The following is a 27960-nucleotide window of genomic DNA, read 5'->3' as shown; positions in this document are numbered from 1 at the left end:
GCTAGTACTTTATGGCAGGGTTGCACAACCTTTTTTAGTCCAAGGGCCACATTGTCAAACTGAACCAATCCTTGGGCCACACTAAAGATTTAAAGTGGTATTCTGCGACATTTACGGCACATCAAAAGTATCTACTATATAATTGTCTAAGGGGTACTTCTGTCTTTCTGTCTGTCTGTCTGTCACGGATATTCATTGGTCGCGGCCTCTGTCTGTCATGGAATCCAAATCGCTGATTGGTCTCGCCAGCTGCCTGTCATGGCTGCCTCGACCAATCCGCGACGGCCACAATCCGATTAGTCCCTCTCTACTCCCCCGCAGTCAGTGCCCGCCGCCCACGCCATACTCCCCGCAGTCACCACTCACACAGGGTTAATGCCAGCGGTAACGGACCGCGTTATGCCGCGGGTAACTCACTCCGTTACCGCCGCTATTAACCCTGTGTGACCAAGTTTTTTACTATTGATGATGCCTATGCAGCGTCAATAGTAAAAACATCGTATGTTAAAAATAATTTAAAAAATAAAAAATCATTATATACTCACCTTCCGCCGCCTTTCCCGCTCCTCGCGACGCACCGGTGACCGCTCCATGCAAGCGTCAGGTTCCGGTGGCAAGGATTGTATGCGAGAAGGACCTGCCATGACGTCACAGTCATGTGACCGCGACGTCATCACGGGTCCTGCGCGCCTGCGCGAGGAGGACCTGCGATGACGTCACGGTCATGGGACCGCGACATCATCACACCCTGGGACCGGAAGCTGCCGCCTGCACGGCACACAGGCGACAGAACTACAAGGGGCCCCTCGGAAGGTGAGTATATGTTTATTTTTTAACCTGTGACATACGTGGCTGGGCAATATACTACGTAGCTGGGCAATATACTACGTGGCTCTGTGCTGTATACTATGTTGCTGTGCAATATACTACGTGGCTCTGTGCTGTATACTACGTCACTGGGCATTATACTATGTCACTGGGCAATATACTACGTCACTGGGCAATATACTATGTGGCTGGGCAATATACTACGTGGCTCTGTGCTGTATACTACGTGGCTGGGCAATATACTACGTGGCTCTGTGCTGTATACTATGTGGCTGGGCAATATACTACGTCACTGGGCAATATACTACGTCGCTGGGCAATATACTACGTGGCTGGGCAATATACTACGTGGCTGGGCAATATACTACGTGGCTGGGCAATATACTACGTGGCTGGGCAATATACTATGTGACTGGCCAATATACTACGTCAATGGGCAATATACTACGTAGCTGCGCAATATAATACGTGGCTCTGTGCTGTATACTACTGTTGTGAATCCGCTTTTTGGTCTCCCCTGGTGGTTGCTGGTGGTACTGGTGACTTGTGTGTGCCTTGCTGTCTCAGTTCACCTGCTCCCATCAGTGTTTGGGAGTTTCCTATTTAGCCTTGCTCTCCAGTCATTTCCTTGCCAGTCATCATTGTAACCAGAGCCTTTGGTTGCATGTTCCTGCTACTAGTCTGCTGATCAGCTAAGTGGACTTTGTCCTTTTGTTTTGTATCTTTTGTCCAGTTTGCAGTTTTGGTTATTCTCTGTAGCTGGAAGCTCTTGCGGGCTGAAATTGCCACTCCTGTGTCATGAGTTGACACAGGAGTCTTAAAGTAATTTCAGGATGGTTTTTTGAAAGGGTTTTCAGTTGACCGTGAAGTCCTCTTTTGTATCCTTCTGCTATCTAGTAAGTGGACCTCTCTTTGCTAAATCTACTTTCATACTGTGTATGTCTTTTCCTCTTAACTCACCGTTATTACATGTGGGGGGCTGCTATCATCTTTTGGGGTATTTCCCTAGAGGTAAGCCAGGTCTGTTCATTCCTCTACCAGGCGTAGTTAGTCCTCCGGCTGGCGCGTGGCATCTAGGGTTAATCAGGTATGCTCCCTGGCTACTATTAGTTGTGTGGTAGATTTAGCTCACGGTCAGCTCGAGATTCCATCACCCAGAGCTCGTCCGTTATTTTTGTGTTCTGATGTTTCCCTGCCATTGGGAATCATGACATACTACCTGGGCTGTGCAATATACTACGTGGCTCTGTGCTGTATACTACGTAACTGGGCAATATACTACGTGGGCTGTGCAATATACTACGTGGCTCTGTGCTGTATACTACGTAACTGGGCAATATACTACGTGGCTGGGCAATATACTACGTCACTGGGCAATATACTACGTGGCTGGGCAATATACTACGTGGACATGCATATTCTAGAATACCCGATGCGTTAGAATCGGGCCACCATTTGGTATACCATAAATGTCTGAGATAATGACTTTATGGTTTTCATTAGCTGTAAGCTATAATCATCAACATTATGAGAAATAAACACTTGAAATAAATCACTCTGTTTGTAATGACTGTATATAATATATGAGTTTCACTTGTTGTATTGAAGAACTGAAATAAATTACGGTAACTTTTTGACGAGATTCTAATTTTGTGAGAATCTAACTTCCTTTTGTTTCAGGAAGCCCATGTACATGGCCACAATGGTCGGATCCAAAAACCTGATTTAAACAATTTTCTGGTGCTACACTCCATTTAAAGGGAACCTGTCACCCCCCTCGCCCAGAGTGACGGCTCTGCTGCGTCTGATTAGAAAGGAAAGACCCGCCTCCCTGGCGATTTCAGGGTAAGAGGGGGCACATTTTATAAGTGATTATTTCAGCGTGTGCAGGCATCATAACTAAAAGAGCCACCTTGTCAGAATGCAGCACGTAACACACCACAATTCCCCTTTCCTTCTTGTGTCTGTCTTTGTCTGTTCATTTTTATATCAGGCTCTTCGTGGTTGGCTGCTATGGGGATATTCCTTCTTCTGATATCTTCCATTATTTGTGCTTGGAACGTACCTTTGTTTAGTGATTAATCATTTTACTTCATGCACAATGCGCTGCGCTGTTAATATTCGGCGCATGCGCATTGGGAATGATTGGCAAAGACGTTTGCCGTTTTCATACTTCCGCCCTCTTCGTGCGTCACTTCCGGTTCCGGTCTCTGGCGTCCTCACTCATATCGGCTTATGATCATAAGGTATTTAAACTAATTTTGACTATTGTTTGGCACCCTTCCCCTGACGAAGCCGTCCTAGTAACGGCGATACGCGTGGGGTCCTTACCCGCTCTGATCCTGGACACTTGCTCCCTGGTACGTTGCACTCCTGGCGGTTTATTGATTCTGTGCCTGCCCGGCTGGGCCTGAGAGATTTTCTCCTATACTTTGGGCATGTGGCTATTATAGCCTGACACGCCTGGACACAGCTGTCATATACCTTCTTTTGTCCAGTTCTTTTGGACATCACACACTTATGCAGGAGGCATTAGGGCTACAATTATGTGTTATATTTGTGCTATACTTGGGCTGTATTTAGTTTATTAGCATTATATCCATGTGCTCTTTATATTGTCCGATGAGGACATTATTTAGCTATATGATACTTTATTGTACATGCACAACTATTTGTTATTAGACATCTGCCCTTATTCATGGATCATTGCGGGGAATTGTGGTGTGTTACGTGTTTTTAATGTTTTTATTGTGTCAATAAAGTTTGCCTTTTATATTATGGATATATATATTGTGGTGTGCAGCATTTTCTAGTGGTTTTCTTTTTCTTGGTTTTGCTTGGCTAATTTATTTCCACTTTGCTGCACCCCTTTCTTTTTACCATATATTACAGGTAGTGCGCTAGTGCTTCACATTTTGGTCATCACTGAATATGACTTTCATCCAGTCATCCACAGTCCACGATTGCTTTTTCTTAGCCCATTGTAACCTTGTTTTTTTCTGTTTAGGTGTTAATGATGGCTTTCGTTTAAATTTTCTGTATGTAAATCCCATTTCCTTTAGGCGGTTTCTTACAGTTCGGTCATAGACTTTGACTCCAGTTTCCACCCATTCGTTCCTCATTTGTTTTGTTATGCATTTTCTGTTTTGGAGACATATTAGGGTATGTGAACACGTCCGGAATGCATGCAGAATTTTCCTGAGATAATCCTGAGGTTTTCAGCAGGAATTCTGCATGCGTTTATTTCGCGGGTTTTTTTGCGCGCATTTGGCGCGGTTTTTTTTGCGGATTGTTTGTGTTTTTTCCGGACACTCCAAAACAATGGGAAATCCACAAAAATAATGAACATGATGCTTCTTTTCCCGCAATGCGTTTTTTTTTTTGCGGAAAAAAAACGCATCATTTGCACAATGCGGAATGATAGGATGCATATCTATGCGTTTTTAATGCGTTTTTATCGTGAAGAAACGCGCAAAAAAATTGCCTTTAACAACCTTCCCATGTTGTTTGTATTTGGTCCAGATTTTAGACAGAGATGAAACCAACATCTTTTGCAACATTGAGTGATGATTTACCCTCTTTTAAAAGTTTGATAATCCTCTCCTTTGTTTTAATTGACATCTCTCCTGTTAGAGCTATGATTCATGTCAGTTCACTTGGTGCAACAGCTCTCCAAGGTGTGATGACTCCTTTTTAGATGCAGACTAACGAGCAGATTTAATTTGATGCAGGTGTTAGTTGAAAATTATTGGTATTGGTATGAAAATTTGCAGGATGATTCCAGTATTTTTTCCTCAGAATTGAGTGATTCCATAATTTTTCCACTATGCTTGGTTAAAAAAAAGTAACCATTACTGACTACCACATTTTTTTGTTCTTGATTTCTTTTAGTGTTTCTTAAAGCCTGAAAGTTGCCATTCAAAATGACTTTAGTTTTGTGCCATGTCTATGATCTGCCTTTTTTCACAAAATTAAACAACTGACTGAACATCATCCAAGGCAGGTGATTCCATAGTTTTTGCCAGGGGTTGTACAAGATCACGCTCCAGTTTAGTGAACTCCTTGAACAAGTAATTCTTTCACAAATTTTACAATGCCAGACTACATGACTAGGTGCTGGATTTTTTACACCTATGCAAAAGACTAAATAAATTCAATGAATTCAATGACTGATAAGTGTTGCCTAATTGTTTGGAACTACTAAGCTAATGAAGCCCTATGTGGTTTTTAAGGGAAGTGGCTTTGTTACTAGAAGAAAATACAATGTGCAAGAAATGCTGCCGGACTGGGCCGAGGAATAGTGGGACAGATGCCCCCTGGGTCAGTCCCCTAGTCATTGTTCTGAGCTGCTGGTTGCCTTAACAGAGCTGTACTTTGTATTAAATAACCTGTGATTGCATCATAATTTGTAAGGCACTATTGTTTTGCGACTGCACGTTATTTAATAAAAGGTATAATGGTGCTGAGGTTCACGGCAGCCCTGATCAGTTACTAGAGTAGCAATTGTTTATGTCTGTCTCATGCCTCAGTGGCACTGTATCTTTAAATGTACTGCACCTACTGTGTGTCCTCTAAATTCTAAAGCAACCCTCTGTGCAAGTGGCCAAGAAAACAGTGCCTAAATTTTCCCCTCTAAAAAGTAATAATATTCTCTGTGTGCCCCTTTGACAGCCACAATAATCTGAGTTCTCCTATAACAAAAAGTGCCCACTTTACATTTAAAGGTAACCTGTCACCCCGTTTTTTGAAGATGAGCTAAAAAAAGCGTTAAATAGGGGCAAAGCTGGGCTTTACATTAGTGTCTTTTGTGTGCCTTTATTACCCACCTATGCTGCTGAAATACCTTTGTAAAGTCGCCGTTTTCTGCTGTCACTCACGCTGGTCTGGTCCCGCGGCCATTTTCCTGAAGCCCCGGGCAGCAGAGCGCTCCATCTGCGCACGCTCGGCCACAGAAAGATGGCCGCACCTACCGGTAAACGGCTGAATAGCGCAGATCGCGCTCTTTTGCATCTCCTGGGCAGTGGATATTCTCTGTTGGACATGCGCACACCACTACGCCACCAACAGAATGATGAGCCTGATCTGGGGGAGAAACAGCGCTGTCACCACGCCCATAGGACCAGACCAGCGTGAGTGACAGCAGAAAACGGCGACTTTACAAAGGTATTTCAGCAGCATAGGTGGGTAATAAAGGCACACAAAAGACACTAATGTAACACCCAGCTCTGCCCCTATTTAACGCTATTTTTAGCTCATCTTCAAAAAACGGGGTGACAGGTTCCCTTTAATAATGTCTCGAGTCTACCCCCAGTACAGCTCCCCTCTACACAATATGATGCTCTCTTATACATAGTTTAATGCCCCCTCACATTATAGTACCCCCCACACAGTATACTAACCTCTTAGTAGCCCTTAAACTGTTTGATGGCACCATCATTGTATGATGGCCCGTATGATGGCCCCCACACTGTACAAAAACTCCATATTATCTCAAGCAGTGTATAGTGCCCCTCTTACTGTAATGCCCACACTGTATGATGGCCCCCTAAATAGCCTCCATTTAGTATAATGCACTCCCCATAGTCCTCAATATAGTATAATGTACTCCTCATAGGTCTCCATATAGTATAATACACTCCTCATAGGCCTCTGTAGCATAAAACACTCCCCATAGGCAGACACTATATAGTATAATGCATTCCCCATAGGCAGAGTGACGGTCAATTCTCATGGCCAAACCGAGAGTCAGGATAGTCAAGAAGTCCAAGGTCAGAAGCCAAGAGGGTACGTCATAAACAGAAGAAAGAGACAAAAGCGTAGTCAGTTAACGTTCCAAGGTCAGAATACCAGGAGAATAAAGGATCAGAGCAGAAGGGGTTAAACAGACGGATGGTCAGAACGAAGTTCAAAGTCAGGCAACAAAAGATTAAGCAAACAGAACTCAAGGCACAAGGAGAACAAACCTCACTAGATGAATGTACATCTGGCACAGGTGTGGGAGAAACAGCCCAGTTAAGTAACATGGCAATCACCTGGGATAATGAACACTTGGAAATAGCAAATTCCTCCCAGTCTCAGATTGGATAGTTGAGCTATCAATCAACACACTGACAGATCAGCACGCCTCTGTACTAGATTTGATGGCCAAGCTGTCATTAACTGCATCCTAGAAACACTGAGGGGTGGGACCATGACAGGCAGACTCTATATAGTATATGTGCCATATGTGTTTAACATTTCAAAGTATAGGAGAAGCTTTTTAATTTCATTCTTTCTTTATACAAACCGGAAAAACACGGATGGCACAAGGATGATACACGGATGACACACTGATGGAAAACACGGATGACACCAGTGCCTGTTTTTCACATACGTGCTTTATACGGATATGTGGAGGATATCTTAGAGTAGTACTCTGGCTGCTGAGCGTTGCTGTCAGTTGGCCACTGGTTTGCATGCATCTGTATATGTCACACTGGTGGCAGCGCTCGCTTGATTATGTATTTAAAAGTGACGCAGCTGTGATCTGGATCTTTTGGGATTGGGCAGGGATGGGGATTGATTTCGGTGAAATTTATATATTTAAACAGGGATTCATTGTGTGGGATAATATAATAAATTGTGGGGGTAATCAAAGAGTTACTTCAAAAAAATGAAGCTATTCACGATTCATGGAATAGGGTATACCTTGCTGATCACTGAGAGTCTGATCATTGAGAACCCCAGTGATTCCGAAAAGTGGTGCTCTGTAGCTCCGTCCTCAATAGGACAGTGGTGCATGCGAAAGACCTATTCATTGCCCATGGGACTGTGGGAAATAGCTGAGCACTGTATTTTGCAATCCCATAGGCAATGGGCGGACCAGGAAGTGCATATGTGCACCTACAATTTATTAAGGGAGAGGTTGTGGAGCTCTAATTTGGGGGTTCTGGAGCCCCCTAGTAGTCAGATCCCCAGCGATCAGCATGCCATCCTCTGTCCCATAGATAAGGGATACATTAATTCTTGAGGAATACCCCTTCAATTAACGTACTACAGGAGGTGTGTGTTTATAATCCAAGATAAAGGGGAATCATTATTCCCCTTTAATATTATATTATTATTATGGTTGTAACAACAAGGGTCTATGTGATTGTAATGGGGAGGGGGGGGGAGGGGTGTGTGTGTGGCTCAAATCAGTGTTTTTCTATGTAAAATTAAAAATCAAGTGCAAATTAGCTCTTTATTGGAACGTGTGGAAGGCCAGCAGCCTGAAAAATTCTTGGAGGATTGGCTTAAGTCCTCATTGGGAGACGCATTCTCCCCAATGTTCTCGGTGGAAAGAGCCCATAGAGTTCCCACCAAACCTCTTCCTCCTGAAGCTCCGCCTAGACCTTTCCTGGTGCGTATCCTTAATTGCAAGGACAGAGATGCTATCCTGCGGCTAGCACGGCAAAAGAGTCCCATCAAGTTCGACGATGCTACAATCTCAATATTTCCAGACTTCTCCACTGAGGTCCAGAAGCAGCGGGCAAGATTCGTGGATGTCAAGAAGCAACTTAGAGATAAGAACATTATTTACACCATGATCTACCCGGCGCGTCTGCGGGTTGTCAGCAATGGTTCCTCCCTGTTTTTTACTGATCCGTCAGAGGCGGCGGACTGGCTGCGCTCTCGTGGGAAGTCTAATGGAGCAGAACCCTGATAGATTCTAAGCTGATCTACAACTATTCAATTGTCGAATTGGAGCTCTCCCTATGAGCGTTTAATGTACCAACAATACCGGACGCTGGAATCAGCGGGGGTATCCCCAGGTTTATTCAAGAATGGGAGCATTGAATTAAGCTCCTGGATTATTCAGTTCTTGTTAAGTTGTTTTTTTTTTCTTGTTCAATTTAACTAGCCTCTGTAGGTATTTAGGTAAAAGCCGCCTTCAACACTGTTACAACCTTCTATGCGTAGTATGTGGACTCTTATTATTGTCAATACATATCATGTCTTTAACGGGTGGATATGGGGTCTGAGCTAATATGTATGACGTGGAACATACGGGGTATTAAAACACCCCGAAAGAAAATTAAGGTGTTTTCTCAGATAAGGCGGTACCATCCCCATATCGTGGTCCTGGTGGAGACACATCTGACCAGAGACACGGCCAAATGTGTACAGAAACCTTGGGTACAATGGCATGCTCACGCATTTCACACTAGTTACTCGAGAGGGGTGTCATTGTTAGTACATAGAGATGTCAGATGGGAGGCCCAGACGACTCGACGGGATCTGGAGGGGCGTTTTGTTTTTGTCCATGCATTAATTGATTCCCGCGAATATGTCATATTGTGTATTTACAACCCTCCCCCGGCCAGTACCTCAACACTTAAGATGGCAATGAGCTTTGTGTTAAATTACCCAGATGCACATGTTATTTGTATGGGTGACCTCAACCTAATTATGGACAGTGATCTTGATAGAATGAGATTGGGAGATGGATCTCCTGGGGATCCCCTGCCCTTCCCCTCTTCTTCGGCCCCGACTCCGCTGGCACTGTTCATAGAAAATAGCGGCTGGGTAGACCTGTGGAGGGTGCGCCATCAGGAGGAGAGGGGATATACCTGCCACTCATCCACTAAACGTTCTCTCTCACGTATAGACTATATTTTTGGATCCGGCAACTTAGTGCAATGGGTGGATAATGTGGAACACGGTAATAGGGGAGTCTCGGACCACAGCCCAGTTATACTTAAACTCGTGTTTGGGAAGATGAATAATGGTAGAATATGGAAGTTAAATCCTTCTGGCTCAAACTAATAAATTCAGATGATAGGACGGTTGATCAGTTGAACTGTTACATCCAATCCCACTCAGATCTTCAAAATATTAATTTATTTTGGGATGCACTTAAGGCATATTTAAGGGGCTGTCTGTCTTCTACAATCTCTCACATCAAAAAGATACCGTCAAGGGAGGATGATGAGGTTGAGCAGCGTTTGAGAAATGCTGAGGCCGCATATACAGCTGATCAGACTAATAACAATAGGATTGAATGGCTGACTCTACAAAGACTATATACCCAGCACTTGGACACTAAATCTAAGCGTAAACCTTTTTTTCACGCCACAATCATACTTTGAAATGGGGAATCAGGCGGGAAAATTTTTGGCCTATTTGGTGCGTCAACACAACGCATCTAACATGATAATACAAATTTGCTCACCAGATAACTCACTAAATTCCACTATTAAGGAAATTCTTCAATGTTTTTATAATTACTATAAAGGATTGTATGAGTCTAAGAGTAGTTTTAACGTTTCTGATTGTCTAAGTTATTTATCCGATATAGCATTCCCCACGCTGAGCCCCACCCAGCAGGCCTTTATGGACGCTGAGTTTACTCTGGAGGAAGTGGAGCAAGCTATAACAGATATGGCTTCTGGGAAGGCCCCTGGACCGGATGGCTTCCCGATAGAGTTATATAGGAGATACCGGGAAATACTGGCCCCGCTTTTACTGAAGGTATTTAAAGAGATTTGGGAGGGTGGATGTCTACCTGATACTTTTTATGAGGCACATATTATCGTACTTAAGAAGGAGGGGAAAGATCCTTTGGAATGCGGATCCTATCGTCCCATATCTCTGGTAAACGTGGACTACAAGATCTTTACTAAGATACTGGCTACCAGGCTGAACTCCATTATATTAGATATTATACATCCAGATCAAACAGGCTTCATGCCTGGTAAAAGTACATCTGTAAACATTAGACGGGTTCAATCAGTGATCCAATATAGCTCTTTACTACCAGATAACAGTTGGGCGCTGGCGCCGCTGGACGCGGCTAAGGCGTTCGACTCTCTTGAGTGGCCCTTCTTGTCTGCTTGTTTGCAGAGGTATGGCTTTGGGGAAAAATTTTTGAATTGGGTTGGTGTATTATACGTGAAACCTAAAGCCCGCATAATCGTAAATGGCTCCATGTCTGAGTCAATTTCACTGCATAGGGGAACCCGTCAGGGGTGTCCCCTCTCCCCAGCCTTGTTTGCTCTAGCGATAGAGGCATTAGCTATACGTCTACGTTCTACCCCCGATATTGATGGTATCAAAATAGCAGACCGTACCGACATCATTGGTCTATATGCTGATGACATGATAGTATTCATGGATAAGGTAGAAGAAACGTTGCCAAAGGTAATAGATACCATAGACAAATTTAGTGGGTTCTCAGGCCTATATATTAATTGGGATAAATCTGCTCTATTGCCTCTGTCCCAATCCCCAATATCTAATCTTGACGCTCTTTCCCCGTTACCTGTAGTGTCTGAATTTAAATATTTGGGTATTTGTATGTCCCGATGTAGTGGATCGGATCTACAACTCAATGTCCTCCCCCTGCTAGAATATGCCAAATCGAAATTTACATCCTGGAGTAAACTTCCACTGTCTGTAGCAGGCCGTATTAATCTCATAAAAATGATTCTGCTCCCTAAATTCAACTATTGTCTTCAGCATAGCGCAGTAACCGTACCAAAATTCTTTTTCACTAACTTAAATTCTTATGTTGCCTCATTCGTGTGGGGGAAAAGTAGACCCAAACTTAAACTGACGACTCTGCAAAGACCTAAACAGGGGGGGAGGAGCGGCATTGCCAGATTTCTTTTTATATTATCTGGCGGGACAGGCCAAAACACTTTGTAAGTGGATGCCTCATAATTATCTCCCTAATTCGGAAAGCCACCTAGTTAGTTCTGTTGGTGCTAAATGTCCACTGGGCCTTCTAGAGTCAGAAAAAATTAATGCCCCCCGATTGTTGCCCATGATACGATTGGCACGATCCACTTGGAAGAAAATTAAAAGGGTCATTGGATTTGGGGACATTGTGGCTGAGATGCCTCTATGGGATAATGGTTATTTTCCTGCACTAGTGAACCACCCGTCTGCAAACTTTTGGGTTTCCCACGGAGTCCTGTCAATGGGAGATCTATATGATCAGGGGGTCTTTAGATCCTTTGAACAGCTACAAGTTAAATATGATCTTCCAAGATCTCAATTTTTCCGATACTTGCAACTCAGATCTGCCATTCAGTCATTTGTCAGGAGTGTGGGAACAAACCGTAACATTTCATCTTTACCCCTGATAGGTATCCTTAAGTCACAGGGACCTCAGGGCCTTATCTCGTCCCTATACACATATCTCCTGTCAACGGGAGCAAACTCTGTTGTGGACTCGGTGAGGGGCAAATGGGAGGGGCTTATCACTGATATGCAGAACGAGGAATGGGAGGATATTTTGGACTCCCCCCTCAGAGTCTCCCCGTCGGTCAATAACAGGATGACTCAGCTATATATACTCCATCAGTCATATTTGACCCCACTGAGACTCTTTCGAATGGGTCGATACTCGACGTCAGAATGTTTGCGTTGCCACTCACCGGACGCTGACTTTGTACATCTGATATGGCAATGTCCCATTGTTCTTCACTATTGGAGGGAGGTGACGTCACTATTAGCTTCTGTACTATCAATCCCGGTTCCTATGGAACCTTTAGTCTGTCTGTTTGGAATATGGGACGAGGAGGCTTGGGACCATTATACGGGGATCTTTCTACGTGAAACTCTGTTTTTAGCACGGAAGTTGTTAGCTCTGCGATGGATGGGGAATTCACCCCCCTCCGTTAGGTCCTGGATCGAGTTGGTGAATGCAGTTGTCCCCTATGAGCGCACTCTTTATCAAAACAGGGGTTGCCCGGGTAAGTTCAACAAAATCTGGGATAGATGGAACACCTCTCATCTCACCTTGTGACATGACTAATAGACAAAGACATGGTTTATTTGACTTTTGTTCTGCAAGCACTGCGCAGTGGAGGGGGGAAATACTGTTCTGCTATCGTTAAATGGCGGCTTAATAGTTTCAGAGGCTTGGTTTGGTTGTAGCTTAAGAGTTGTATGTTTATAACTTTATATTTGACTGTTTTATAATTATACACATGTGCTTTTCCTCTGAAATAATTGGCATATGTATGTGTTGTCCCTACCATCCTTTGTAAATGTAACCATGCAGATTGATGACAAGGACAAATATGTATGCTATACTTTATTTGTGTTTGAAAATAAACGAATTTAAAAAAAAAAAAAATTAGCTGTTTATTGATAGTGACTGCATAATTATGCTGAAATTATGCAGCCATTAACAATAGGTAAACCATTTGTGATCACTTTCTAACTGAGTGCTACGTGAGAGCGAAGCCTAAAGATAGGCCATGCTAGTACTCTTCTGAGTTGAATTGTTTGTTGTTTTTGTGTGTGTGTGTTTTCTTTAGTACTGGAAGTGTCTGATAGACACCTCTTCATTCTAAGACCAGGACTTGATGCCAGCAGGTTTTTGGACAATTCATAGCTGACATCAACCTCAAGTCCCATTACCCCATTTGCCAACGCACCAGGGCAATCGGGAAGAGTGAAGGCAAAGTGCCAGAATTGGTGGATCTATGCACCAATTCTGGAGAGTCTGGGGTCTGGTAATAACCAGGGACATTCCCAGCCCAATAATATCAGCTCACAGCAGTCTGCTTTACTATTGCTGGTTGTCCTTTTTTTACTTATTAAGTAAAACAAGCTTAAAAAGCAGAACAAGAAATTCAACATAAAAGGCACTAAAGAGTAGCATTTTATAATATGTAGAGGGTGTGTGTATGTGTGTGTTATGAAATTATATATCTGCAGGATATCTATCTATTTAATATCAATTTATTATTTATCTATTATATATTTTATATCTTTCTATCATCTATCTACAGTATTAGCTCTATGTACAACATTGTGTTATTAGTTTGTAAACTACCTTTACATTACATGGAGAATTACAGTATGCAAAAGATGATGTTAAAAATGCATTGCATACAGATGCTAGGTGAGAAAAACAAAAAAAAAATCGCACACTTGTATAGCACTTGCATGACATAAGGAATGACATATGCCTGACGCTCTCCAACGTTTCAACTTGAGCATCACAGCGATTCTTTAATACGCAGATGTGAGCAAACCCTTAAGGAAAACTTAGTCTTGTACCCGTTTCAATAGACTGACGTTCACACATGCGTCTCCCTTCAAAGTGCATGAGACACACAGAGACAGCAGACTATAGAGCTTAGCTACTTATGTTCCTCAGTCACATATTACCTAAAGGAGTGCACGTATGCACAACTCCCGACGTATTTCACACTTTATTATCTATTTTAGAATTTTTATAAAAAGGCCATACCTTGATCATATAGCCTTCTGTTTCTTGTAAACTTTTTCTTAGCTTTTTATCCACCATAATAATATCATTTTGATCCACAAAGGACACAAACCTGATATCCAGACATGACTAAAAAACAAATTAAAGATATGTTGTAGTGAATATAGATTGTGTAACCAACACGGGTAACTTAAAACTTCTAAATTCAAATACATTTGAGGCAGAGGGATGGTTTGGACGCATTATTGAGATAACAGGAGACCGGAGCGGTCCGTTTCCAATTTAAGCAGCCGAGCAATTTGCAGCTGGCTACAAGAATTGCAGAGGAGACCCCAATCCATACAGGTCAGTATAGGGCAGGGGCTGTATGATCAAACTAATATGGCTTCACTTGAGAAAGCTCCTTACAAATGTGTGCTGTGCTCACAAATTCCAAGTAAATACAAGTAAAGACAGGCTGCAGCAAGGCCTGCAGAAATCAGCATTATCAAACATAGAATTAACTATGCTTTACTTCTCAAGTGTTATGCACTGGGTTTTGAGCTTTTGACAATGTGGGACACAATATGTGATTGTCAATAAGTCGCCAGATGGCCAAGGATTAATCTTTGCACTGTGAATTGTTACGGAGAAATTCTTCTGTACGTCAAGCATCCACCCCAGACGATGGTGATCATGAGGGCAAATGACTAGGGTTGAGCGACCTTAACTTTTATAGGATCGGGTCGGGTTTCACGAAACCCGACTTTCTCAAAAGTCGGGTCGAGTGAAATCGGCCGATCCTATAAAAAAGTCGGGGTCGGGGTCGTCCGAAACCCGAAACCCAATGCACTGCAATGGGATACTATGGTTCCCAGGGTCTGAAGGAGAGGAAACTCTCCTTCAGGCCCTGGGATCCATATTTAAGTGTATAATAAAGAATTAAAATAAAAAATATTGATATACTCACCTGTCCGGCGGCCCCTGCAACTTACCGAGGGAACCGGCGGCCTGCTTTGGTTAAAATGAGCGCGTCCAGGGCCTTCCGTGACGTCACGGCTTTGTGATTGGTCGCAACGGCCCATGTGACCGCCACGCGACCAATCACAAGCCGCGGACGTCATTCTCAGGTCCTAAATTCCTAGAATTCTAAATTCTAGGAATTTAGGACCGGAGAATGACGTCCGCGGCTTGTGATTGGTCGCGTGGCGGTCACATGGGCCGTCGCGACCAATCACAAAGCCGTGACGTCATCTTAAGGTCCTTCACGCGCTGATTCTTAGGAAGGAAGGCTGCCGGAAAGAAGCAGGGCGCGTCCGAGGGTGAGTATATTCCTATTAGGTATATACTCACCCTCGGCTTCTTTCCGGCAGCCTTCCTTCCTAAGAATCAGCGCGTGAAGGACCTTAAGATGACGTCACGGCTTTGTGATTGGTCGCGACGGCCCATGTGACCGCCACGCGACCAATCACAAGCCGTGACGTCACCGCAGGCCATTCACGCGCTGATTCTTAGGAAGGAAGGCTGCCGGTTAGTACCAGGGCGCGTCAGAGGGTGAGTATATCAATATTTTTTATTTTGATTCTTTATTTTACACTTAAATATGGATTCCGATACCGATTCCCGATATCGCAAACATATCGGAACTCGGTATCGGAATTCCGATCCCAGATTCAGAAGATCGCCGACCTCATGGCCGACCCCACACAGGGGTCGGGTCGGGTTTCATGAAACCCGACTTTGCCAAAAGTCGGCGACTTCTGAAAATGGCTGACCCGTTTTGCTCAACCCTACTAATGACCTCTTCCTGGGAGTGGACACAGACAGAAGCAGGCCCCTGTGCACAAACAATATACGGGCCCTTTGCAGTCCAACATTTCATCATAATGCACAATTTCACCTGCTTTGGAGGTAGAAGTAGCGCCCTTACCTCTTGTGCCCCTGTGGTAGCTTCACAGGTTGAACCAATGGTATGTCCACCCATGCCTCCTTCCCCAAGTTATCACCATATACACCTAATACTATGTCTACAGACATTTTATTACTGGAAAAAATATATCTTTGTAACACGTTACCAAATAGTAAAAGTAACAATTGAGTAACTGATTCCTTTTAATGACTACTTGAACAGATGATGACAAATTTCAAGTTTTCGAGCCTACTCAGGTCTCTTCTTCAGGCATACCGATAGAGACACCTAAGTAGTCTCAAAAACTTGCAATTTGCCATCACCTGTTCAGCTAGCCAAAAGTATCAACCACTGAGGTCTCTAAATTGTTATTAATTTTTCAAACATTTTAGTAATTTTTAATTAAACAAATGGATTACTGTGAGGATACTGGGGCCTTGTATTTCTTTGAACTTCTGCTCATCATAGTACTTCTGTCCTGAGTTTGGAGTGCAGCAGCATTTATAATATTGGCTGATGAGAAGATCAATCACTACTGAAGCCTACATGTAATAAACAAAATATTGAGATAAATGACTACAGTGGCTTTTGATTACGTCACATTACATTCTTAGAAAGGAACTTTCATCAGTTTGGGCATGTTAAACTTGTCACATCAAGGAAAAATGGCTACAGAGAAAGTAAAATGTCGTTTTCATTTTTTTATTTCTCCTGTCCACTGTGGAGATATTAACTTGTAAAGCTCAGGTTCGAAGAGAGCTACAAAATGAATAAACATCGTTTTAATTTTTTCATAAATCAATAGAATACATGAAAATAACTAACATTGTAATATACTTTACAGAGAAATCTGCTTATTTAACCTCCTGGACTGATCTTTCACTTCTCAATTCCATGGTAAATCTGTTTTCATTGAAAATACTGATTTTACCATTACTAAGATAGAAGATTATAGTTAGTGCTTTTAAAATTCGAAAGAGGGGAGTGTTAGGCATCGGGATTCTCCAGCTGTGCGGGATAGACCCCAAGCATTATCTGCTTCTGCGGTCGCCCATTTAGGTCCGGCTGCTCCGAATGCTGCTCAGCACAGACGTCAGTCCCAGCATCTTGCTCAGCCCCATGGTATACATTTGGTTACTGTTGGTTCTCCAGTGAAGTCTAAGGTAACCAGTAAAAAAAGGGTGTAGCCTTGCGCTCTGGAGTCTAAGTCCAGAGATCACCTTACTGAGCATGTCCGTGATGTGGCGGCTTCTCATTGGTGGTCGTACGTTAGCTGCTCTGATGTGGCAGTCCCAGATTGGCCTGCGGGCGATGTCTTGGCCAACTGGGCATGAGTGTTTGGGGTGGAGCTTAGCGTATAAAAGGCTATCAGAGGCGCACGCGGGCACGATAGTGTAATTTTTGTTTGGTGTGTGTGGGTGGATACTCTACCACTCTGTCTGCACATGTGTGTGTGTGTGCTCAGAGACTGTACACGTTGGCAGGCTGGTTGCACACTTATGCGGTTTTGTTCCCTTGGCTCAACACCTGAGTCTCTACTCTAATACTTGCTTAGGGTGCTGGACAGGCACAGGTTCAGTAGTGACAGGACTGGGGTAACTAGCCGCTTGGCTTAGCATCTGTTTCGTTCATGTGCGTGATTGGCACAGTTCAGTCACAGACCAAGCTCAACCCTTTGCTATACTTCTTGGTGAAAGCGACGGGTTTGGTACCTAGCGTCAAAGAGCTCTCTCTCTTGGCTTAGCATCTGCTTCAATCATGTGTTCGGTTAGCACCGTTTAGTTGCAGAGCAAGCTCAATCCACGAACCATTATCCCTCTGACGTTAACAGGGTATACTTTGCATACTTGTGCCGTTCCTCTCAGTGAAGTAACTGAGCTTGGTACTCAATGTGAACAGAACACTGAGTGGCATTAACTCAGTATGTTCAAGGTAATGCTTGGGTGTTTAGTTCCGTCATTGTTCACACAAGCAGCAGGGTTCATCTCTGCACGGTGGACCCCGGGTTGCGATTGCACTTTATTTTATATTTTATTTTATATTTTATTTTAGTGCAATCCGCCAAACCCTAAGGCTGCCGTCACACTAGCAGTATTTGGTCAGTATTTTACATCAGTATTTGTAAGCCAAAACCAGGAGTGGAACAATTAGAGGAAAAGTATAATAGAAACATATGCACCACTTCTGCATTTGTCACCCACTCCTGGTTTTGGCTTACAAATACTGATGTAAAATACTGACCAAATACTGCTAGTGTGACGGCAGCCTAACAGGAAGAGAAGAACTGAGAAATTAGAGACAGACACAGACATTCTGCTGCAAGTTCTCCTGAAACAATGGTTACAGTTCTTTATAGATCCTTATGAGCATCAACTGTCATCTCCTAGCACAGTAATGGGAAAACCTGTGAATTGGGAATTTATAAAATGAAAGATCAGGCTAGGAGTTGAAAGAAGCTGATTTTCTAGTAAGATATGTAACAGGGTTTCTTATTTTCTTGTGTACTATTGATTTATGGAAAAAGATAAAAATAAAACGATGGTTACTCTTTAAGTTTCATTGGGTGTTAGACATTTGTCTCTGGGGGCGTGCAGTTCTACCCAGCATAAAGTTGACCGATAATAAGCAGGCAGCAACATACAGGGGGGAAAAGAACACATCATCCTCTCCTTACTGATCTCTGCAACTACCTTTAGGTTGGGGTCACACTTGTGAGTGCAATGCGAGAAACTCGCCTCAATACCTGGCACTGTCGCCGGCACTCGGCACCGGAGCGTTCAGCTGCATAGAAATACATGCAGCCGCACGCTCCGGTCCCGAGTGCCGCCGGCAGTGCCGGGTAATGAGGTGAGAGATTTGCGCGAGTTTCTCATATTGCACTCGCAAGTGTGACCCCGACCTTAGAGATACAGCAGTGATGAGTTATGCATCATAAACAGAAACTTCCAGATCTCACATTGCAATCAGCTCTCACTCTCCCCCCACACTGACTGCCGTAAGATGAGATCTAGAAGGGTCTATAATGATACATAACTGCTCTGCTGTAACACACATTGGTGGCATAGATCAGTGAGGAAAGGAGGGCACATTCTTTTCTTTCCTGCATAAGGCAGCCTGTTTATGATTGGTTAACCTCAAGCAAGGGAAAAAGTACACTCCCTGAGAGACAAATCTCTGGTAACACACAGTTGGGCTTATCATAAATTATAACCGAAATTTTTATAAGCTAATATCTTTGCGACGGAGAGGAGAAATTAAAAAATTAAAACAATGTTTTACTCATGATCTATGGCCACTATTCCATAGCATGACCTTTTTAATATGCTAAAACTAGTGAAAGTTCCTCTTTAAATAGCTATTATGTTGACATTTAACTCACCAATCCAAAGTAGGAAAGATAGGAACCAATGAATATTACCAATTCTAAAAAGTTGAATCGACCTCCCTGCAGAGACAAATATATAATTTATTACTAACCCACACATTTTGATCACGTATTCATAAAAACAAAACAAATAAAAAACAGTACATCTAGTCTAAATTTACTTATAGGGGCATATTTATTAATATGTAATATACTAACACTAATGTACTAATACCGTATATATTGTTCAATGGAGTACTGCATTTTTTTCGAACAAAAAAGTGTGAAAAACTTTATTACATCATCTACACTATGTACAGCTTGAAAACCAAATTACAGGCAAATATAGTAAAAGACAAGGGCACATTACATTGATATGTCTCCCTTATAGGCTCACATTTATACTTGGGCCTCTTTTATGGTACATATACTGTGAGTGGTGTGGGTGTGGGTGTCATTTATTCTGTATTTCTGCCAAAAGAGAATTACTATGTGAATCATAAGAATCACTTTTCTATACAGGTTAAGCAAGTAGAAGTTGTAATGGACAAACATACTAAACATCTACAGTAATATTGATGCATGTCGTCCATAGAGTTTTATTTTCCTTTTCTCTCCGCTGCTAAACAAAACCAGCCATAAACACTGCATGAGTGATTTCAGTCATACACAATGCTTACACAAGTCTGAAATACTAGCACCAAACATGGGTGTAAATTCACAACCATTATGGCTGGCTCACATGAGCGCATATAACTCGGATGGGTACTATCCAATGTTTTATCAGATAGCACACTGACCAATGTTATACTATAAGGAAGTGCAGATCTGCATTTTTTCTATAGACTGAATTCGTCTGGGGAAAAAAAATCACAGCCTGTAGCGAGTGGCTCTGCAAACTGGATCATGAGCACCCATTCAAGTCTTCGGGTGCGTGTAAAACATCGGACTGCACTCGGATGACATCCGTTTTACGCGGACTCAGAAACTGGAGAAGATGGAGAAATTAAGCTCTCAGTCTTCTCCGAGAGAATCGAATCACAGCAAACTGACGCTGATCAAACTCGGACCAGAGATTGAGCCTAGTATTATTACCATAATCGATCCAATTCTCTCAGAAGAGAAAACAGTCACTCGTGTGAGTGAGCACTTATATGGAGGTAGCATGGAGAACTTATTACGCCATAGCTGAAGAGCTTTTCCAGGACTTAGCTACTGATGTCCTATCCTTTAGATTGGTTGTCATTATCAGAATGGAGGGGTCTAACACCTGGCACCTTCCCCCTCGGATCAACTGTGTGCAGCTCCAGTAATGGCAAAGTGAACAGATTGCATAAAGTTGGAATAAGGCCACATTCACATGTTCAGTATTTTTACCTCAGTATTTGTAAACCAAAACCCGGAGTGGGTCAGTCAGAGGAAGAGTATAATAGAAACAAGTCACCACTTCTGTATTTATCACCCACTCCTGGTTTTGGTTCAGTGAAATGCTGACCAGATACTGAATGTGTGAGCGTAGCCTAACAGCTATGTACACTGGGTAGTGGCCATTCTTCATGTAGCTTACTTCATATTGAGGTAAATAGGAGCCAAGTTGCAGTACTCAGAAACGCTCACTACACAGTGTATAGAGCTGTACTATTCCGGCTATCTGACCCCCACAGGAGCAGCAAACAGCTGACCAGTGGAAGTTCTGGGTGTTGGATCCCAATAAATCCGATATTGATGTCCTATCCTGAAGACAGGTCATCAGTATTTAAGTCCTGGAAAAACACTATAATAGTCTTACGCACTCTTTACAGCCTCCATGAACAATGATTTGCCATGATCATGAGTGAACAGGCAACATCGATAGCTTAAATTAGCTTTATACAGCCTGAACAATCACACTTTGACCAGTTTCAATATGGTCTGAGTATGGATAGCGATGTCTGGACTGGCTGCTGGTTTCCAGGCCGGGACTGAACTGCATATGTGAGGCTGCTGAGTTCGGATGAGGAGACCTCTGGATACTGCGGTCAATATTAAGACCATGAATGTTCCATGTGTGAAACCGGCATTAACATTGTATAATGAAAAAATCATGTTCAAGCGTGTCAGAATCAATGAATTAGATCAGATGTCATGTTAAGGAGTGGTTTATAATCTAGGTACTCAAAAATAAAATGAATCATTACCGTGCCATGGACTTGAATGTCAAATCGTATTCCATATGCCTTTATTAGAGTTCTCCGCTCAGTCTGATCTGGGGCGTTATAATACCTGGCAAATCTGTAGGCAGGAAACAATTTTAATTTAGCAAAAATGTAAGTGTAAAAAGAGTTACTTTCCCCACCCCAAAGTAATGCTATATTTATGCAAGAATTTTTTTTTATTGTACCTGTATAAATTACACTTTGGGTAGAAATGCATATTGACCTCTATGTACCTGGAAGGCACTACAATTTGGGTAGGAATTGTATATAATAGTAACCATTTTGGCCAACAACAGGGACCATCATTGTGAAAAATGTCAATCTTTAGATCGTAGTGCAGCATTTTGAGGAAAGCACTGTACAGCTTGGTATTCTTGCAGTTTGGCTCTTTTTTTCAGGTAGCTACATAATTGTTCATCGACTTTAATGGGGTGACTTAGTGTAGATATTACTTTGCATAACTGACTGATTGTAACAACTCTGCTGGCATCACAGCATGGCCTCGCATCTCTCACACTATCTTACCCACTGCTCCAGGTCATGATGTGGTTTCTGTTTCATGCCAGCTCCATGTTCTGTGTCTCTGCTCTCTGCATGCTTCATGGCTGTGTGTATAGGGGGGCGGCGCCTGAACTCTCTGGTTCTTATAGGAATCAGGTGCATCTGTCTAATCTGTTCCTGACCAATTGCCAGGAGGCCTCCAGTATTTAGTGCTGCTCCACCCAGTGGACTGGGCCTGTGCAATGTGTTAGCTCAGTTTGTGTTTAGCTGCTGAGTTTGCCAGGCCTTGTTCTGTGTTACTCCCTCTCTGGAGGCTTTTCTCTGTGCTATTGCCTTGGTCTTGTTGCAGCACCCCAGAGTCCTGGTTGTTGCAGTACTGTGGCTCCGCCACTATGGGGAGCTATGGTACGTCTGATTGCACTAAGGAGTTTCTCTGACCAGGTACATTCTCACCACACTTCACACTCCGGCCACCAGGGGGGGTGGTCCTATCTAGTAGGCCACTCCTCACAACTCTGGTAAAACTGGGGGTTGGACAGGAAGACAGGGAGAAGTAGCTGGGAAGAGCTAGTGAGAGGACCTGTCAGGGATGGGGATCCTGGCAGACTCCTCAGAGCAGAACTAACCAGCAAACAACGGGAATACAGAAAAGGAGAATACCAGCAGGGGTTTTGTTGAAAGAGGCAGCACCTTGCTGAGGCGCAAACAATCGGTGGCCGGAACGCCGAGCAAGTAAGAGACTTTAAGTACATTGCAAACCACGGCAGGACAGCTAATTACAGGTTGGCTGTCTCACTTAACACCTAAGCAGACAACGGAGGCAGCTGTGGGAGAGGGGCGACTCTAGAGTCCCGGAAGAACTCCAGGCCTACCCCGTCATACGGGTGCGTCCTACCATATCACCTGGAGGACGGAGAACGAACAGTAGAGACAGAAAGAAACAGTTGTGAGGACTATCCCGGGAGCTCAGCAGGGAAGAACTACAACACACAGCGCTAGAAGGTAGATACTGATTCCCACCTGTGAGGAGAACTCCTGATGTGTCGTTGGACCGGCCGGTCTCTGAAAACCCAGTTAACAGCGCTCTGGACTGAGGTCTCCAACATCTTCAGTAAAGAGGTAAAGAGACTGCAAACTGGTGTCCTCGTTATTTACCGCGACCTGCACCGTTACCACACCACTTATTGCACCGGACGTCCCCCATTGACAGACAGGGCCACGGACCGGGTCTAGCCACCGTGACAACCCCAGGACTGAGACCTAGAGGCCCGGCTCCGGGTACCCCTCGGCCCTGCGGCGGTGTGGGGGCGCTCCAACTTGGCGTCACGAACAGGATCTACTTAAGCCTGAAGAATCAGGTCATGTGTGCCTAGAGACTGTGATTTATTGTGCTTGGACTGTACTTTATTGAAAAGACTGTGCTGTGCCATTTGCCGCCAAAATTCGCCATTGCCGCGCGCGGAGGGAGGAGCCTTAGCTACGTGGGCGGGATCAGCCAAAAGAAGCGCGGAACGGAAAGCGCGGTGAGGCGCCAATCCCGGAAGAGGAACTCCAACCTCCAGCAGGTTAGTGGGAGGAAGGGACGGCCATGTCCGAGTCGGGAGGAGAGGAGGTGGCGGTCGCAGCCGCGGACGCAGGGGCAGCTCCGGTCCCCGCAGCGGGCGAAGCCGCGGCCCTAATACCACCACTGACTGCCGCAGAACCCGCTGCCCCCATCAGCCAGTCGGACACTGCCGCTAATGCAAAAGCCATAATGCCCTTCTCCATGCCCTACCTGCCCGGAGCGGCCTGGCTCCCACGATACTCTGGGGAGGCGCATACGTTCACTGACTTTAAAGAAGGGCTCTGCAGCCTGCTCAAGTTCTATCCCCTAACCGAGCCCCAGAAGGTCCATATGATAACCGGCCAACTCTTTGGGGCGGCTCTGAGGGAATTGAAATCCTGGCCCGCTGAGGATAAAGGAACTGCACAACAGATTTTTGCCAAGCTTAAAGCCACCTTTGACACTCGCACTGCTACAGAGATTAAACTGACTTTTTATGGATGCAAACAAAAGTCACAGGATAGCTTGCGGGACTATGCCCTTAATCTCCAGGAAGCAATGCGGGCCATTAAGCAGAGTGACCCCGGCAGCATGCAGGATGAAGATAAAATCCTGAAGGAGCGGTTCATTGAGGGGCTCCTGTGCAGTCACCAGCGGGGCCAATTGCACTTTCTGGCCATGCAAAATCCAGACTTGACTTTTGCGCAGTTTAAAGATAAAGCTATCCAGGCATTGCAGGAGCGACAGCCCAGCCGCGCAGTACCACCCAGGCGCCCCGCTCTCACATACCACCAGGAGGTGGCATCGGATACCCCAGTTGTCACGGAGGCCGACGCCCAGAGCTTCGAGGACGACTCCCCTGCAGGACTTCGTCTCCAGATGCAAGAGCTAACCAAGAGCGTTGCTGCCCTGGCCCGGACGGTGCAGTCCCTACAGGAGGCCCCCAAAGAGAAGATCCAGTTGGCTTCCAGCCCGGAGGATGTCCCTTGGATGCGACAGAGGAGGACTCCGCCGACCAGGAGCCGGCCCGACGATCGCTTCCACCAGGATGGACGACCCATCTGCCGCCGCTGTCACCAGGTGGGCCATCTTGCAAGGTACTGTCCTTTAAACGAGCAACCCCTGGGGCAAAGGGCCAACCCCCAGGAGTAGGACGGTCAGGCCCGCAGCATTGGAGAACCAAGTATATTGGAGGACGACCAGTTCTCCCTGTAGTGATTGATGGAATCCCCTTGAATGCTTTGCTGGACACCGGTTCTCAGGTGACGACTATACCTTACGTGCTCTACAAATGGTATTGGGAGGACGCTGATATTACTCGTGGCCCTGATGATGATTTCACCATAATCGCCAGTAATGGTCAGCCATTGCCACAAGTGGGGTATAAGGAGGTCACCATCAAAGTGGGGCGGGTGGAATTGAAAGCCCAAGGGATTGTGATTGTAGATATTGATCGTCGAGAATGTAATCCCATGATGACTCTTGGTACTAATGTTATAGAAAATTGTCTTGCAGAAGTGATTGTTTTGTTGCAACAGGTGGCAGAAAACGCTGGCCACAGTGAGCAACGTGCCCTGCAGAAGGAAATCAGAGCTCTGATGCAGAGACAGCAGGTAGAGCTGACTGGTGGTGAGATTGGTCGTGTCACTGTAAGTGATTCAAACCCCATCGCGATACCTCCCAAGAGTGAAATGTTAATATGGTGTCGAGCAGCCATAGGCCTCAGGGGTAAGGACTACCAGGCCTTGGTAGAACCTGTATATTCAGACAATAGGCCTACTGTTCTGACAGCCCGGGGGGTGGTAGACGTCCGACAGGGGAGAGTGCCTGTACGTGTCCTCAATTGTGGGGAGGAAGAGGTCCACCTAACCAAGTATACTACGCTCGCCAAACTGTTCACTGTCAATAATAGTGTAATACAGACACCTGAACCCTTGGGCCCGTCAAACGTGGCGGAGAACAAAGGTTCTGCAGAGCACTCGAAAGATTGGTGTCGGGAATTGCATGTGGGCACTGACTCTACCCCATCTCATCAAATACAGGGGGCTTACAGGGTGGTACACGAGTACGAACAGGTATTCAGCAAACACCCCTCAGATTTTGGGCAGGTGAAAGGGATCCAACATCACATCCCCACGGGAGATCATCGACCCATAAAAGAGAGATATCGCCCTGTACCCCCAGCTCATTACCAGTGTGCCAAGGACATGTTGCGGGAAATGAAGGAGGCTGGGGTGGTGAGAGACAGCTGTAGCCCCTGGGCGGCTCCGTTAGTCCTTGTTAAAAAGAAAGATGGTACAATGAGGATGTGTGTTGATTACAGACAGTTGAATCGCATTACACATAAGGACGCATACCCACTGCCCAGGATAGAGGAGTCTCTGGCTGCTTTAAAATCTGCTAACTATTTCTCTACCTTAGATCTCACCAGTGGGTACTGGCAGGTTCCTGTGGCGGAGGCGGATAAGGAAAAGACGGCCTTCACGACGCCAATGGGCCTCTGTGAGTTCAACTACATGCCCTTCGGATTGTGCAATGCTCCCGGAACGTTCCAGAGGATGATGGAGAGCTGCCTGGGACACCTGAACTTTGAAACCGTGCTGCTATATCTGGATGACGTCATAGTCTTCTCTAAAACCTACGAAGACCATCTGAAGCACCTGGCCGAGGTGTTTGAAGCCTTGTCCAAATTCGGCCTAAAAGTGAAACCGTCCAAGTGTCATCTGCTGAAACCTAAAGTGCAGTACCTGGGCCATGTGGTGAGCGCTGAAGGAGTGGCCCCAGACCCCGACAAGGTCACAGTGATCCAGGACTGGCCAAAGCCTAGTGACCTCCACGAAGTCCGGCAGTTCCTCGGGTTGGTAGGTTACTACCGGAGATTCATTAAGGATTTCACCAAGAAGGCCGCACCCTTGCAAAATCTGCTGGTGGGCCAACCAAAGAAGACCAAGGGGAGGAAAACCCCCTTTGATTGGAACGAAGAGCTGGAGGAATCCTTCACCTGCTTGAAGTCGGCGCTGACGGGGGAAGAGGTACTGGCTTACCCCGAATACGACCAACCGTTTGTGCTGTACACAGATGCCAGTAATGTGGGACTAGGAGCCGTGCTGTCTCAGGTCCAGAACGGCAAGGAAAGAGTGATCGCTTACGCCAGCAGGAAACTCCGTCCCACGGAAAGGAACCCTGACAACTACAGTTCCTTCAAACTGGAATTCCTTGCCCTTGTCTGGGCAGTGACGGAGAGGTTTAAGCACTACCTGGCTTCCGCGAAATTCACCGTCTTCACGGACAACAATCCGCTAACGCATCTGGATACCGCCAAACTCGGGGCCTTGGAACAGCGGTGGATGGCCCGGCTGTCCAACTATGACTTCACCATCAAATATCGGGCAGGGCACCAGAATGCCAATGCCGATGCTTTGTCCCGAATGCCCAATTTACCAGAAGTGGGAGAAGACCCGGAGGCACTTGAAGAGGTGGAGCTGCCTGCCTTCCATCGCCCCAAAGCCACTCAGAGCTCTCACCATGTGAAGAACAGGCACAAGAACCAACCGGATGCCACGCTGAATCCCCTGCCCCACCACGGATGGGCAGAAACCCAGGATAGTGACCCCGCGGTCCGTCAGGTGAAGGAGCTCTTGACGCAGGCTGGGTTGCACCCTGGCCCAGATGATCCACAAGAAACCCAACAGCTGTGGAAGGGAAGAAGCAAGCTGTTTATCCATGATGGCAAGCTGTGCAGGAGGAGCATCGACCCACGTACTCATGAATTGGTGTGGCAGATAGTGGTGCCAAGGCGAGATGCGCCCATGGTTCTGGGAGCCTACCATGATGGAGCCGGACACTTCGGATGGAAGAAGCTGGAGAAGCTACTCCGAGGGAGGTTCTATTGGATTGGCATGAAGAGAACCATTGAGAAGTGGTGTCGGGAGTGTGGTCCATGTAGTCTGCGCAGAAAGGACCGTGACAGCCAACGGGCCCCCCTGCGGCCTATCATCACCAAACGGCCGCTTGAACTGGTCGCGCTGGATCATGTGAAGCTGACACCTAGCCGGTCGGGCTATATCTACGCCCTTACCATCGTGGACCACTACTCCAGGTTTCTGGTGGTTGTGCCTGTTAAAGATCTAACGGCCAAGACTGCCGCCAGGGCCTTCCAGCAGCACTTTTGTAGGCCCCATGGCTACCCAGAGAAGGTACTGACCGACCAGGGACCTGCCTTTGAAGCAGAAGTATTCCAAGAATTCTGCCAGTTGTACGGGTGTAAGAAGATCAGAACTACACCGTACCACCCTCAAACCAACGGGATGTGCGAGAAGATGAACCAGGTAGTAATCGATTTATTGAAGACCTTGCCTGTGGAGGAACGGAATCTGTGGCCGACAAAGTTGCCTGACCTGGTGGATATGTACAACCACATCCCAGTAAGTT

General features: G+C 45.2%; 1 protein-coding gene across 2 annotated transcripts in view; it reads right to left on the bottom strand.

Moving 5' to 3' along the window:
- The window catches only part of P2RX7 (purinergic receptor P2X 7), a 117810-nt gene that overhangs the window by 8693 nt on the left and 81157 nt on the right, over positions 1 to 27960 (bottom strand). For both annotated transcript variants that reach the window (XM_077292920.1, XM_077292923.1), the window contains 4 exons: positions 21468 to 21561; positions 19306 to 19371; positions 16346 to 16468; positions 14060 to 14167 (listed from right to left, as the gene is read on the bottom strand). In XM_077292920.1, coding sequence (XP_077149035.1) covers positions 14060 to 14167; positions 16346 to 16468; positions 19306 to 19371; positions 21468 to 21561 — 391 coding nt within the window. The remainder of the gene's footprint in view (positions 1 to 14059; positions 14168 to 16345; positions 16469 to 19305; positions 19372 to 21467; positions 21562 to 27960) is intronic.

This window comes from Ranitomeya variabilis, chromosome 1 (genome assembly GCF_051348905.1).
Source record: "Ranitomeya variabilis isolate aRanVar5 chromosome 1, aRanVar5.hap1, whole genome shotgun sequence".
Classification (NCBI taxonomy): Eukaryota; Metazoa; Chordata; class Amphibia; order Anura; family Dendrobatidae; genus Ranitomeya; species Ranitomeya variabilis.
Note: the sequence above shows the minus strand (reverse complement) of the source record. Positions and strands in the feature narration are given on the sequence as shown.